This window comes from Poecilia latipinna, unplaced genomic scaffold (assembly GCF_001443285.1).
Source record: "Poecilia latipinna isolate Pla-1442-1.1 unplaced genomic scaffold, P_latipinna-1.0 Scaffold3167, whole genome shotgun sequence".
In the NCBI taxonomy this organism is placed as follows: domain Eukaryota; kingdom Metazoa; phylum Chordata; class Actinopteri; order Cyprinodontiformes; family Poeciliidae; genus Poecilia; species Poecilia latipinna.
In genome coordinates, this window is record NW_015115783.1 from 1 (window position 1) to 15,355 (window position 15,355).

Sequence of the window (15,355 nt, forward strand, 5' to 3'; positions counted from 1 at the left end):
AATAATAATAATAATAATAATAATAATAATATGACTTTTGAAGGCAGTTTGTTTGCGCTGGTTTTATTTAGGGTTAAAACTCGTATCAGACTTTTCAGAATCTTAAACGTAAAGAAAATATATATAAAAAAAACATATAAGACTCACAATTATGCACTGGTTTGGTTCACCATATTAAATCCCTTTAAATTACTGTACTTTAAAGTTTTGGGTAGTAACATGACAAAATGTGGAAAGGTTTGAGGGGTATGAATACTAGTCCAAGCCTACTGTTTATCATCATCCTGTCTTCCTACTTCCTACTTTTAGAATAAACACATATTCTAGCGTTACACAAAATGAAACAATGTTTCTTTTATTTTCTCTTTTATCCAAACAGACCTCTTGTTCCCCAGTGAACTGCTCTGAACCCCTGGGGAGAAAAGAGGGCTTTTATTTTTATTTGCTTTCAACTCCGAGCACACGCAAGCACATAACAGTATGGATCATTACAAAAGGATACTCTGTGCAGATGGTGGGTGTTAAGAGGCTGTCTAGGAACGAGAAAAACCAGAAGACACAGGTTCCCCCACCTGTCCATTCAGCAGCGTCATGGGGATGTTGCAGTAGACATGGCGCCCCCCGGGGCCCAGGGTGGAGAACTGCACCGTGGAGGGAGGCGGGAGTGGAGGTGACATGGAAGAAGGCTGTGGGGGAAGCTGGAACTCGTAGCTGCGGCAGAAGTGCCGCATTTGGGCCGCTGTAGCAGTGTGACCTCCTCCCAGTGGCAAGGTCATCTGGTTGTAGTCAGGGATCTCTGTTGCCAAGGCAACCTGTGAGTTAAAAAGAAGGAAAAAGAAATGTAGCTGGGGACTTTTCAGAAGGTTGTCATAATGCTTAGATTTTCACACTTCCTGTTGGGATGATTTATGAAAACAAGCAATTTGGAAAATAGAGAACAAAATAAGGAACATTTACAAAGGGGATAAATGGTCCTTTATTATCTTAAACATTTAAAAACAAGGAAGAGGAAGGATACATCAGACGAGCTGTGTGGTGCGATTCTGTACCACAGAATAGGAAAAAATTTGACTAAAATCATTCAACATAAAAGTGTCACCTATATGTTGCATTGTTATCTGAGACTCATGCTTATCTTTGTCATAAGCTCATTGCATCCTGTTGCTGCTATGTTATTTTTGGCTTGGATTAGTCATTTTTTCTGCATTGCCACTTCCACAGAATGTGTTTGACTAATCATTAAAGATAAGTTTATCATATTTTGACATAGCGTGCCTATAAAAAGTATTCACTCCCTTGGATGTTTGACCTTTTTAATCGCGCTTACAAATCAATCATGATGAACAAAATGTGAACTGTTGACAAAAAATAAATAATTTGAGTGAAAACTGATTTCTACAAAATAATAGTGATAGATAAATTGAAATACACAACACCTTAGAGATTTTTTTTGTATCCATCCCCTGACTTCTAGTAAAGTTCAAAGTGTTGCTTGAGTCCGAACGTTAAATGAGTGCCAACAGTTCGAATTAGTGTTGGTATTTACTGACCTGATGGTGGCCATGGCGATTCTCATTAGGGGGCGCTAGTGAGGCAGAGGTGGTCGTCATGGCGATGGTGGAGACAGTGGTCTGTAGGTCACCAAAGAGGCCCTGTTCACCAGAGTCCATTACCTGTAAACATGAAAGAGTTTTCTTTTTTCTTGATCTTAGTCGTAGAGAAGTTGTAAAGTAAGGTCAGTGAATAGCAAACCTATCCATCCATCCATCCATTTTCTGAACACCCTTGTCCCTCAGTGGGGTCGGGAGAATAGCAAACCTAACTGTTGGTTATTATTGAGTAGGATAGATGGCTAGCATCATGGTTTCAATATGCTTCTCCAATTCTTCCAAATGCCTCAGAGTGTGTTCCCTGTTGCTCATGAATCCAAGCAAAGTGTCTTGGTTTGAGGTATGAATTAGAGGTGGGTGATATGGACTTTAAGTTTCATCATGATATTTTGTGATGCCATTGTGATAACGATAAGTGACAATAAGAACTATTTATTCCATCTTTTAGGTGTTTTGCTGTGACTGTGTCTCACAGCAACTATAGTCTCACAAATACAAATAATGCTCATGAATAACATTCCAATCGGTAGTGAAATATCTTAGGACACCAGGCATGTAAAGAAGTGTGATTTATATCAACTAAGCTGCACACAGTAGCTGTGTTTTCAGATTTATTGATGCTTTTATTGAATAAACAGTGGAGAAAATAGTTAAGTAATCAATCCCAACAGATTGATTAATTAACTATTTAGTGTTTTTAAATTGTATTAAATAAAATTTTTTATGACGACTATCAATCAAATTCTTATAAGAAATGAATCACGATAAACGATATGATAAATGCCCACCATGAATAACTACAGACTTGAATATGTCAGTGTTCCCAACTAAGATCCTAACAGTGCATAATTGTACATTTCTTAAGCTCCCACTGCATGTTTTACAACAAAAATGTCAGAAACATGGTTTAGTTTTTATTTTATGGTACCTGACGTCTGGACAGAGTCTCTCTGCGTTTAGCTGGCATCTCATAGACCACCTGCTTCCAAAACTTGGAGGACAGCTCGTTGCTCTTTGGACCCCTCCACTTGATAACAGATAAGACCTTCCGAGAACAGCAAACGTTAGCGATGATGTCACTTCCGCAGCTCCTGTTCTCCATTGAATGCCATGATCTCCATACCTTGATCGTATGCTTCAGCGCGTCCACCTCTTGGTAGTTCATGACATTCTTCAAGTTTGCGCACTCTATCATGATCACCTAGGCAAACGGAGATGAGGGAAGAAACATGTAGGACCTTCTTAACACTTGAATCAAACAAGAAAAAACGCGTCAGGTTGAACCCCACCTTGATCTCTCCTGTAACCAGCATGGAGTGGAGACGCGTCTCTATCTGGAAAATGCTCCAACCTCTTTTGGCAACAAATTCTGGAGTCAAAACAATGATCAAACGTCTGCTTTGCTCCACGCTGCGTGCCAAGTCCTCAATGTAGGCTGATGGGGAGAGAGAGAGAGAAAGGAGTGTTTATGCAGAGCAACAGTAAAGATCCATAAGGAATAATCTTGGCTATAATGATGATCCATTAATTCACATAGATTAACAAGAAAAGTGTGGAGTGTTTTGGTCAACCGCAACCTTTGTGACTTCGGAGCCCTCCCTCATGTAGCCGCTGGTTCCAACAATATAACATGTATTTTTGTGTTTGTATGATGTAAAACACTTCGAACTGCCTTGATGCTGAAATGTGTTATACAAAAAAACTTGATTGATTGAGTGATGTACAAAGACCTAGTGAACCTAAGTCAAGATCCACTGAGTCCTGTGCATCTGCGAGACATTCTAACACAACCGCTGCTCTTCATGATTGACTTCTTTGCTCTCAACCACTAGGGGGCATACTAGATGATTTGAATCTAACGGACCTCTTGATTATGGATGCAGAATCAGATGCTTCCAAGTGTCAAATCATGGTAGAATAAGGTTTAGCAACTATTTAGCAGACAATTCAATGAATCAAACTTTTGGTCACATTTGATGCACTGCGACATCGATGAATAAACTTCACATTGCATGAGGTTCAATGTAGGACGAACTGGCTTAGAGGATGTGCTTGATGTTAGGCTCTTAGTGTAGGTGTGAAATATGCAGCTGTAAGTGACTTGCCTTAACATGACCCATTTAGCCAATGAAGTTATCATGCTCTATCATTGAGTCATTTGATTATTCTGGAAGATCCAATACACGGACTTCCAGAATATGGCCCTATGACATGTTGGTGACAGTAAACCCTGGTAAAGACCAGCCCCTTGTCCAGAGGGTCTGGGCCCTTGGATATTCAGAAATGATTGCTTCCTGGAGGTGTTGAATTTTATTTAAAGATCAGAGCACCCCTTGTGAATCCTCTCCTAAAGCATTATATTTTCTTGTCACGGCCTGATTTCCAAAGGACATCCACCGTAGGTAGTGAATGACTAAATAACTGACATGGTGACTTGCGTGACAAAACCCCTTGTGATAGATGTTTTGGACTGACACCAAACAGGAAGTGGTTTCTTAGCATTTTGCTGATGGAAAACATATCGGTCAGGGGCTGAAGGCAGCTGCATGTGGTATTATAGAAATACAGTTATTCCTGTTTACACCTCATTTCCAGTTAGTTGTTTGCAGCGTTCTGTGTCAGTTTTTGCAACATGACATGTTAAGATTGCTTATTGTTTGTCTTTGTGCGTCCGTGAACAACAGATCTCCCCCCTCTTTCTGTATCGCTCCCTTCTCCTCCGTCATGTCTTCACCTGCTAACTGAATTAATGACAGAGACTCTCCAACAACACATTGCAATTTCACGCTCAATTTGAGAGGCACAAATAGTACAGAACATCCCCGAATTCAGCCCATTTCTTGCCTGCCTCTGATGCGCCTCTTCCATCGCTCGTTTAATCTCTCTCTCTCTCTCTCTCTCTCTCTCTCCCCATCTCCGTTTGTGAGGATTATGTTAATCAATTAATAAAACAGCACAGACCAGTGACCGTGCCGCCACCTCTTTTCGCTCTCCTTATTTATTTTTGCGCTCTCGTTATTTATTTTTGCGCTCTCGTGTTCGTTCCGAGGCACTAAGTGGGCTGGATAATTGAATGGTGTGTTTAAGGTCTGCTCCGCCACCGACTTTGGAAGAAACACTGGAAAAAAAAGAAAAGAAAAAAAGGCACATCGCTCTTTCTTGGTCGGTGTCACACTCATGCTCTCTGTTCCTCTCGATGTGTGTGTGTATTTATGAACAGCAAACATTTGTTTCAGGGATGTTTTTAGGGCAGCAGTGAAACCTCTCAGACTTTTTTTCATGATTTGTTTTTCTTAGAAACCTAGATTTAGCAAACTGCAAACTATGTGGGGCAACGTTATTTGTCAAGAGCCATATTTCAGTGGCAAGATATGTTTATTTGTAAACCAATAGTAAAACCTGGGCAAAGGGTTTTTACTTTGCTATGAATTAATTTTTCTAGGAAATTTTAGAACATAACCTGATAATTTGACTAAAAGTAATGACACATTGACTATTTTATTTTGTCAAGTTTAAACCACGTATACATGCACTGAATAAAAATATAAAGACCTTTTGTTTCCTGTTTTGGTCACTCAGGATCGCCACTACTCTTCCTAGAATCATTTCAAGGATTACTACACTTAAACGTCTTACTTGAAATTCTAAAGTTTATAAGTAACACATTGCTGCCTCAAGACAGATTTCCTCTTATTTTTTATTTTTGCTGGACTAAGGTTCAAGATAAACACAACTCAAGATTAATTCACACCTGTTGTTTGGGTTTAAATGTGTGGAAATGAACATTGTCTTTAAAGCATTTTTTTTTTACAACTAAAAAGCCTCAGAAGATATTTGTTTTAAAAAGAAAACTTTTTTTGAAAATTGGTTTGGAGGTTTAGACCCATTAGAGCTGAGAGTGACTTCCATCAAAAGAAATAATAATAATAGAAACGATTGGCAGCTATAATGACTCTCCTTTGATACTGGACTTAATGTATAAGTACAGAACTTTTAAAGTGGGTTATTCTTTTATCATTATTTCATAGAATAAAAATAAAATTCCTTTCTCCATTTGGGTCCGAAACACCCTGTCATTCCTCTCTGCTTTATGACCAACTCTAAGTCAGAGTGCTGTGTCTTGTAGTCCCAGTCAGATTATGATTCCTGCAGCATAGCTGAGGTTTATTTTATGGAAACAAACTGAGCTGATCTCCAATAATATAGAGGAATCATGCTGACATCAGACCTTGGATAAAAATGCCTGTTTATATTCATCAGTACAGTGTGAAAATGTTAAAATCTTCTCATCTTTACTCCTCTTCCCTCACTTATCTACTTTCAAAGAACAATGCTGGAAATTTTCCACACACTGATATTATTGAAGCTGTTGAAAAGAATGCATAAATTTATTATATTAAATCACATGAAGCTCATTAAGTTCTTATTTATGCTTTCTGGCATTTTTGTCTGTTTTACGCATGGACTCTAAGGTTTTAAATTTTACCCAGTTGCTAACATTTGGTCGTGTGTAATTTGCCAGTTCGATGCTATTAAGCTTACCAGAAGTTGCGTGCGCTATAAACAACCATCCTCCACTGCGAAGAGAGAAGGACGGAACCAAACAAGAAGGCTGTTAATGTTAAATTTAATATTTGGAGGCGTGGCCAACGCGATATGAATGGCTTCTTTCACTTCCTCTGCTACAACTATAGGCAGATTACCATTCTAAAACAAACAAAAAATCAATGTAATCATTTGCAACTCCTCTTCCGTTTCACTGATTGGCCCGATAGAAATTCCACCAAAGACAATCCACTTCAATGGCAGAAATTCTCAGATGGAGCAGGGAAGGGAAATGAGAATCTAGTGGATTAGCATAGAAAATGGCCAGGCTGCCATCACACCAACACTGGCAATAACAGATCTATGAAGATAATCAGACAATGAAACAATTGCAGTACAATCTCAGTTCAACTGAGATGCCAATAATAAACCCACGATGGCAGCATGTTTTAAAAACAAACTGACTCTTAATGAAGCCAGTCAGACATTTTGGGTTTCATTTCATTTACACTGGACTTTACAGAGCTAACAAGATCAAATTATTCACAATTACATTATATACATATAACAAGTGTTTGTAAATTTTTGCACCCTTTGTGAATGTATATGCGTGATATGCAGTCTTGTTTGGACTCTGAGGCCCGTACTGATAATTTGACGAGGCCTAAGACAGACAAATGTTGTGAACATTAGCTTCTGATTCAAAGTGAGATAAAGCTTCATTTAAGTAGGAAAACTACTGTATATATGTTTCTTAGTGTGTACGTGATGTACGCCTGAGAGCCGACAGAGATAGATTAGTTCAGCAGTAAGTGCGCTGTGATGAAGCTCTGCACACATTTTTATTTATTCTGACAGACTGATGAATTCTGGGGATTGGGGATTACAGTGACCTATAGAGAGAGAGAGTGTGAGTGTGTGTGTGTGTGGGTGTGAGAAAGAGGAGGTTGATAAATGGAATGATACTTACTACTGCTGGGTATTAAATCTCTGTCTGGTATAAATAGTTTGTATCCGTAATGCTTTTCAAGAACGTCCGGCAGAATCTCCAGAGCAAAGGTTTCCTCGTCGCTGCTCGTCCTGTCAGTAGAGAAAAATGGAGAAAACATTATTCCAGACTGAAATACAAAACATTGGGGCCACTGCTCATGGCTCCACTTATTTAAAAGGCTACTTTACGTTTGGGTGTGGGGTTCTGCAGGGAAAATGTGACAGACAGTGTCTAATAGAGGTGCAGAAAAAAAAAAGTCAATAGAGAGTCGGAAATTCTAGTCTTGGGAATCAGTTCAAAATGCTCAAAATTTCTATTTTTTGGGGGAAAATTGTATTTGATTTTGTTTTTAATCTAAGAAGCCAAGCAGTTAAACTAAGCTAACCTAAGAGAATTTTATGGACAAAACTATTTTTGTTTAAAAATAAAATGATGGAATTTGACACAGTATAGAATCTTATATACTTGTTGTAAATCATTTTTCTATACAGTGTATTTTTCTCTTGTCAGTCACGTCATTTAGGCAAACAGAATCTCTGGACCGTTTGAATAGTAAAATTGGTTTCTGAATTAAAAATCTTTTCTGAACGGAATCTTGACCCTAAAAATTGTAATTGAACCTTCAGTCTGCCTGAGTTTAATTTAAATGTTTAACTTATTAAAATATTATATTTATTTCCATCAGATGGCTATGGTAGTTTGGGTAAATTGGTCTTGGTAATAGAAACATGAATCTCTTATGTAATATAAGGTGAAACTCTTGGACTTGCAAAATATTAGTTTATGTTATATGTGAAGAATTCAAGATGAAGTTTACAAAGAGTACTGAGAGTAAGTCTGGTGGTGGCAGCATCATGCTGTGGGGCTGTTTTACTGCCAGAGGTGCTGAGGCCCATTCTGTTCAGATTGTTTTAGAGAAGCTAAATGGATGAAACCTGGATACGACTGGTTATTTCAGCAGAAGAACTGAGACCAAAACATCATCTTTAATGTTTAAGGCAGGCTGGACTGGCCTTCACAAATCCCTCACGTCAAGTCTGTTGAAAATCTGCAGCGCATGCTGAAAGGTTGGAGTCTGAAAATCGACTCAAATAAGCTTAACAAAATTCAGAGGTGGTCAAATATTCAAGCGCTGAGGATGTGTGTGGATGTTTGAGGCCATGGCTATAATTTTGACCCGTTATGGATGAGTGAAAATCCATAAAAAGTTCAAACTTGTGCATCAAATTCTTTTAAATAATCATCCCAGTTGCTTGGTGTGTGATCATTTTACCCCTCAAAAAGAGTTCAAATAAAATATCAAACACCCAAAATGAAATGGTAAACTTCTGACTGTAAGCTCCAGAGCTGATGCGCTTTAAAAAACTTTATTTTATTTTATTTTTTTGCAAATCTTTGCGAAAGTTTTAACTCTTATTCTTCGCCATCACAAAGCACATTAGTTCTCCTTACTTAAAAAAATATGTGCAAACTCATTGCCTCACTTTTTTTTTTTTTTTTTTACAGTTGCCACTTGTACAATTTTGGTACAAGTTAACTTAATAAATCTGAATAATATGTAATTACTGAAACAGTCCAGAGCTTATTTTTTGTACATGTAATAAACCCCAAATCTTTCTGAAGAAACATTTTCATAACTTGAAACTACTTTTATAAAAAGAAAGCTTCTTGATTGGAACAGTTCCTGGCTTCTGCTTTTTGTTTCATTTCTTACTCAAACTTGAACAGAAGATGTGGAGAGCAGTGGTAGTTTTCTAACTGTTTCTCAGCAAAGCTAACAGAGTGAGGTTTGTCAAAAAATGAACATACCACTCACTCATGCTGCAGTTTCATGTATGCAAATGCCCTTGGGGAAAAAAAGCAGCTAATAAGAGCTTTACTACTCTGAAAATAGACTCATTCTTCACATTATTTCAAATTAACTAGGTTCATTTGTACCTCAAAATGCTTATAAGTAGGTGAATAAAAGGAAAGCTAAATCCACTTAATTTATTTGTGTAACATTAGACATTGTAAAGGTATTACACTGTTTAATTCAAATGTATTCGTCTGACCTGCCCAAAGAGTCCAGGTCCACCTTTGTGTAGGACAGGTAGGCGTCGTACTCCTTGTTGTCTGGGGAGAGAAAAGATGATGAAGACAAACTGCATGGACTCAAACCCAGCGTTTCTCTAGCTGTGCTTCTGTTACAAATGTACGCAAAATTTTGTCATAAGCGGCGTTTACACTGACCGCAAAACTGTGCAAATTGAAATGATGAAAATGAATTTGCCTAATGGAAACATGACAATTTAGAAACAGCAAAAAATAAAAGTCTTTGGATAAAAAGTTGTTCTATTACAATGAGGTGGTTTTTTGGCCATATAGCAATTGATTTATTTTGCAAAACTGCAATGAAAACAGTCTTTTGACATCACATGAGTCACATGATCAACAACTGAATGTTACTACTAGCCCAAACCACGAAGAAGAAGACAAAAGGAAGTACTAGGAGGTTGATGTACGCATGATTTTTAATTAATTATCACATGAACAAACTTATTAATGTGGGATTTTAATTACGCCTCTTATTTAACAGAAACAGCAATCGGAAAATTGTGTTTTTCCACATTAGCAGAATGTCAACAAAGATTTGTGCACCTTTGTAATGGAAATGGCGCCAAATTTCCACTAATATAAAAAAATAAACACAATCTCACAATTGTAGTGTTTCCATTAACTAAGAATCACAATTAAAATCACACATGTATACATTTGCTCACTCAATAAGTCATCAAAATTCAATGTCCAACCACTTCCTGTTGTCTTCTTCATGGTTTTTGGCAGTAGTAACATCCGGTTGTTGATCATTTAACTCTTGTGATGCAAACAAAATGTTTCCTTTGTAGTTTTTGAAATAAACCAATTTTGATATGACAGACAAACTATCTTATCCTAATGACAAAACTGTCAGTTATACAGCTTCTGGCTACTACTTTAGCATTTCTCTCAGAGAGGTTAAGTGTTTCCCATCAAACACCATGAAGAATCCCCCAGAGGAATGCCGAGCAGCTCACCATCTTCAGTCTCGTCGCTCCCAAAGTGTCTCCTGTAGCAGAGCATGATCTCCAGGTTGTAGCACTTATAAAGCGCGGTTAGGATCCCCAACAACAGCAGGATGACCCCAAGGCCGCCCGCCAGCTCCAGGCGATACATATCTGCCAGAGATATGGCGGGGAGAGAACGCACAGCCCATGAGATCCTTATCGGCTAACAGTCTGAGGAATTCAATCTGAAGTGGGAGGTAAATACAGGTAAAAGCTTTTATTTTCGTGTTCTCTGACTTTACTGTGCTTTGTCCTTCTTAACAAACTACTCTGCTAACACCTGAGGGTATCTACAGCAACCTGACTTTCAGAAACAGATAAGCAGGAGCTTCAAATCCCTTCAGAGTGGCCCTTTTTCTAAGCAGAATCTCCTTCAGTAGCAAAAACAAAAAAAACAAAACAGAATCTGATAATAATGGCTTTTCGATTGGGGTGATTATTTTTTTGATGAGTCACAGCAGCCTCTAGAAGCATCATTCAGAGACCGCCAATCATTCCTATCGGTGCAGCACAGATAAAAGGAACTGTGTGAATAAAGCAGAAAACTCCATAGAGAAAGCAGACAGGTTGTTAAGCGAGGGTCAAATCAGCTAGCAGCTAACGACTGCTGTCTATTATGGATATTTGTGTCTTTCATAAGAGTGATTCAGTTTGAATGTTCATGATGAAAGACGAAATGAACAACCCACTTAATGCTTTAAATGGAGGTCAGAGAAGGCAGTCCTTGATGGCCAAATGGGAGGAAATGAGTTTGAATCAGGAAACGCTTTTAAAAATCCCTGATAAAGATAAAGGTAGGTATACAGCCCTACTTAGCCCAAAGAGATTACTATCACTTCCTGAATGGAAGTGGTGGTGCTAGTGATATACACACTGTCACTGCTTAATTTTATCTACATAATGTTTTGCTTTGTCCGTTTTTATTTGAAGTAATTTCCTGTTTGGCACGAGTACTGAATTGTAAAGCCCTTAGATCAGTGATGTCCAAAAATTTGGTGGGGGAGCGAAAAGTATTTAGATTTTTCAGGCTCACCTGATCAACGGCAAACTAAACGCACATTATTTTAATAAAACAGCATGATTTCTGTAGAGAAATAATCTCTACAATAATCTCTGTAGAGCTTTCGATTTCAATAGGTTTTTTCAGCATGTTATGTTATTGCCTCATTAAGACAGACCTGGAGTGTGATCTGTTTGAGAAATCCTTTAATCTCCATGGCAACCACTCATTTGTGCTAAATGCCTGGGTGGACCTAGCTCCGCCTTTCAGAATGAAGCTCCTTCAGATCAACCGCCTAATCCCCCCACCTCCCGCCACTCAGCTCCTTCAGACTAGCCAACAGCAATTAGCAAACAACTGGTGGAACTGAGCATCTACTGAGCTCATTATAGGAACCACTTCTCAGTGAAACGCTGATAGAAACTTTGTTAAAGAGTTCATAGAGGAGCCATGTTGTGATGACTTCCTGAAGGCGGAGTTTCAGAAAGAGCAGGAGCTTCTTAAAGAGACAGAGGCCCAATTTCAAAGCAATAAATTACGGTCAAATTTCTTTGACTTTGTATGCTGGTTATATATAGCATTTTATAACAACTGAAGGTAACATATTTAATTGATTGTTCTATACTATGATACTATGTGCCTAGAAAATACATAATACTACCCTTTTAAGAGTCTAAGACATTTACCAGTTAACCCCCCCAGAAAAAAACAGTTGATGATTTTTCTCTTGATTTTTTTTAATGTCTTTTCAGCAAGAAGAACAGATCATGACTGTCTCACTTTATTTTGCCAAGTTAATAAAAAGTCCTAATTGTTTTTCTCGTTTGCATAACCAGATTCAGAATGATCCAGCTAGCACAGTGTGACATGATCAAGTCCCATATGTTTTCTGACGTTGCACAGTTTATGTTGAGCTTTAGATTCAGTGTTACCACTCAGTCTGTTGGAGCTTCTGTAACAAACACTCGAAGTTGACTTGATGTTTTGGGTCACATTGTTTCTCTATAGGAACATTCACTCCATGTCCTGTTGTGTGTTTTATCTGCAGTGCATACATCCTGAAACATTTTCCCTGTTTGCTTCGGTTGTGTTGTGTGTTGACACTGACATGTTTGCTGTGTGAAACCATTCAAACTATTTTGTGTTTTACAAAACCAAAGATTATAAGAGAAAAACAAACAAACAAAAAAACACAAACAACTCCTGCTGTATTACAAAACGCCATGCTGTATGGAATCACGTCGACATGTCAGACACAATCTCAGATGGAGTGTGTGTGTGTGTGTGTGTGTGTGTGTGAATGAATGATAGTGCCTTCATAGGCAATATGAGTGTACGGGAGATTAATGGAACATGGCTGGTGAATGACACCCTGGGAAATATGATCCATTTGTGCCTCCCTCTCCACCACCACATCATCCGACACAAACACACACACACACACACAAACACACGCACGCACGCAAGTAAACACACGCCAGCTCATCTCTTTCCCAACTTCTCCTGGAAGCACTTCATTCCACGACCACACTTTATTGATTTTTTCTAGTCATGGCGAGGAATTCTGCTCCAAATCCACATTTCAGAGTGCAGCTGGGACTTTTCCTTAACGCAGTATGAGACACTGATATGTTTCCAATGACATAAGGCACATGCTCAAAACTAATGTGTCAGCATGGACGGACAATGCTGAATAATAATAAAACACGACTACTTCTAAAGTTTCATCAGACACTCACGTTGCAGTTGAATTAGCTCGTATCTTATTAGCTTATTTAACTGAGACAAACTATATTAGTTTTGTTGCTGTGTTTGAAATTGTCTCCCTTGTAAATGAGATCTTGGATCTCAATGAGGCAACCTGTTTAAATGGTCAAATAAAATAAATACAAGTACATTTTATTGCAAAAAAAAAAACATCATAAAAGCAAAGAGCTGCATAACGGGAAACATAGTACTACTGTACTGAAAGATACAGCCAATTTTGATACGGCCAAACTTGAACTAGAACTCAAAGTTTAGTCCTCACAGGTTAAAACTAAAATCCAGACTGAATTTAAAGTCCCAACATTCATCAGTTCTTCTTAACTGAACAATTGTTTTAGAAGTAAAAACAGTGATGACATGATTATGATGCATTTCTGACATTTCAAGTGAAAAATTTAATTTGGCCAAATTCAGAATAACTTTGCTTTCATTTACTTACTTGTCTGACTTATTTAGGAGAACTGTTCTTTGAAAAAGCATTCACACTATAAAAACAAAATCTTACCAAGTATTTTAGTCTATGTTCTAGTGTTAGTAAACTTGAAATAAGACAAAACTAACTGTTGAGCAAGATGTTAGAGCTTGTTTTAAGAAAATAATTCCTTAATATTGACGAAAAAGCTCTTGTTCCACTGGCTGAATATTTCACTTGTTCTAAGTGAAATGATCTGCCAGTGGAACTAGACCTTTTCTATCAATATTAAGGAATTACACCAAAAATACTTGGTAAGATTTTATCTTTGCATATTTCTTCAAATTTTTGCTCTTTTTTTCTTACCTAAATGTTTCAGATCAACAAGCAAATGTTGATATCATCCATTATCTTCCACTTAATCCAGAGTCAGGTTGGGTTTGAACAACACCCCGACGTTTTTAGGGGCTAATGCACAGAAATGTAATCAACTTTCAGACATGCATCGGCTCAAAAACAGGTTCAGTCTTCAAACAGCCGTTTCCTGCTATTTCAGGACCTGGAACGTTTATGAACATCACTAACAAGCCAATTAAACACAGGGATAATTATGTCAAAAAATATAACACCCCAGTAGCCATTGTGCCATTTTATTTTTTGCAATTCTTATGTGGAAAATATGGAAATGGCAATCATTTTTCAGTTTAATGTCATACCTTGAGACTTTTACACGACTCTGCTTAGAGTTTTATGACCCACACAGGAGTTCTTCAAGAGTCACAGACAGTAGTGTGTGTGTGTGTGTGCGTGTGTGCGTGCGTGCGTACGTGCGCGCGCGCCTGTGTGTGCTGTAGTCTAGTCACTGGGAAAGCAGCAGGCACACTCTGAACAGGTTTCCAGGTTTCATTGAGCCAAATGAAACAATCAGACACACACACACACACACACACACACGCACGCCTGTGGACAGTTTTTGAATCTCCAATATGCTCCATGCATGTCTGTAGTAATATGAAATCATAGCACAAAAAGAAAACCAAATGATTGAAAAAGAAGAATAAATAAAGCTTCGTTCACAAAGTTGAGACAGCAAACGTTTTGGCAAAGAACATGTGTTTTTAGGTGAAGAGGTTCTCTTTACAGATTAGCAGTTTGTGTTTGTCAGACATCAGTATGATCTCATGGCACCAAATCACTAAAGTACTTTTATTTATTTATTTTTGTTTCATGAACCCAGAGCCACTGCTTGGGTGTTTTATTCCTGCTCACCACTTCATATGAAGCCAAATTTTCTCTTTGACAAAATGATAAATACATTTAAACTGAAGGCTAAACATGCTGCTTGTGCCAAACAGTGTAGGCGCAATTTGGAGGAGTGTGCGATTCTTTACAGCTGAGAGCCATATCACTGTTGTAAAATACAAAGTTAAGTTTCTGTATTTAAACAAATGAGTGAATTAAAGCAGAAGAGAAAGCCAGCCTGAGGACATGGCTAATATATTAGCTTTATTTAGGTAACACATTTTAAGATGATTCATTTTTTAAGGTCTGTTAAGGAATTTGCAATCTTTCTCTTTTTGTGCCTCAGTTCAAACAGATTCAGTATCCTTTTTTTCATTCAAATTTGAATTTATGTATTTAATTTTAAGTGACATAACTCTCTATCAATCAGCTTCATTTTCTTTTTAAAAATTTGTTTCCTAACAGAAACTTTTTATTCCATGTCTTTTCTTTTTGTTTACAACAACAAACAAAACAAACAAACAAAAAAAATATATACATGTCCACATTCACCACTATCAGGCAACTGAGGCAAATGCAACAGTGACAACTGATAGCAAAACATTTTAAATACAAAAAAAGTAAAATAAGTTGGTTAAAATGGGTGGCAGGGAGGAATTTCAATGGTCATTTGAAAAATGAATCAAGTTAAAAAAAAAAATG

General features: G+C 37.7%; 1 protein-coding gene across 1 annotated transcript in view; it reads right to left on the reverse strand.

Moving 5' to 3' along the window:
* Positions 1-24: 24 nt before the first annotated feature.
* Positions 25-15,355, reverse strand: part of LOC106940297 (X-linked interleukin-1 receptor accessory protein-like 2) — a 34,142-nt gene continuing 18,811 nt past the window's right edge. Inside the window, exons 3-10 of the mRNA XM_015023012.1 lie at positions 10,203-10,343; positions 9,201-9,261; positions 7,126-7,235; positions 2,900-3,045; positions 2,734-2,811; positions 2,539-2,655; positions 1,551-1,673; positions 25-812 (exon numbers count right to left, since the gene is read on the reverse strand). Coding sequence (XP_014878498.1) covers positions 534-812; positions 1,551-1,673; positions 2,539-2,655; positions 2,734-2,811; positions 2,900-3,045; positions 7,126-7,235; positions 9,201-9,261; positions 10,203-10,343 — 1,055 coding nt within the window. The 3' untranslated portion in view covers positions 25-533. The remainder of the gene's footprint in view (positions 813-1,550; positions 1,674-2,538; positions 2,656-2,733; positions 2,812-2,899; positions 3,046-7,125; positions 7,236-9,200; positions 9,262-10,202; positions 10,344-15,355) is intronic.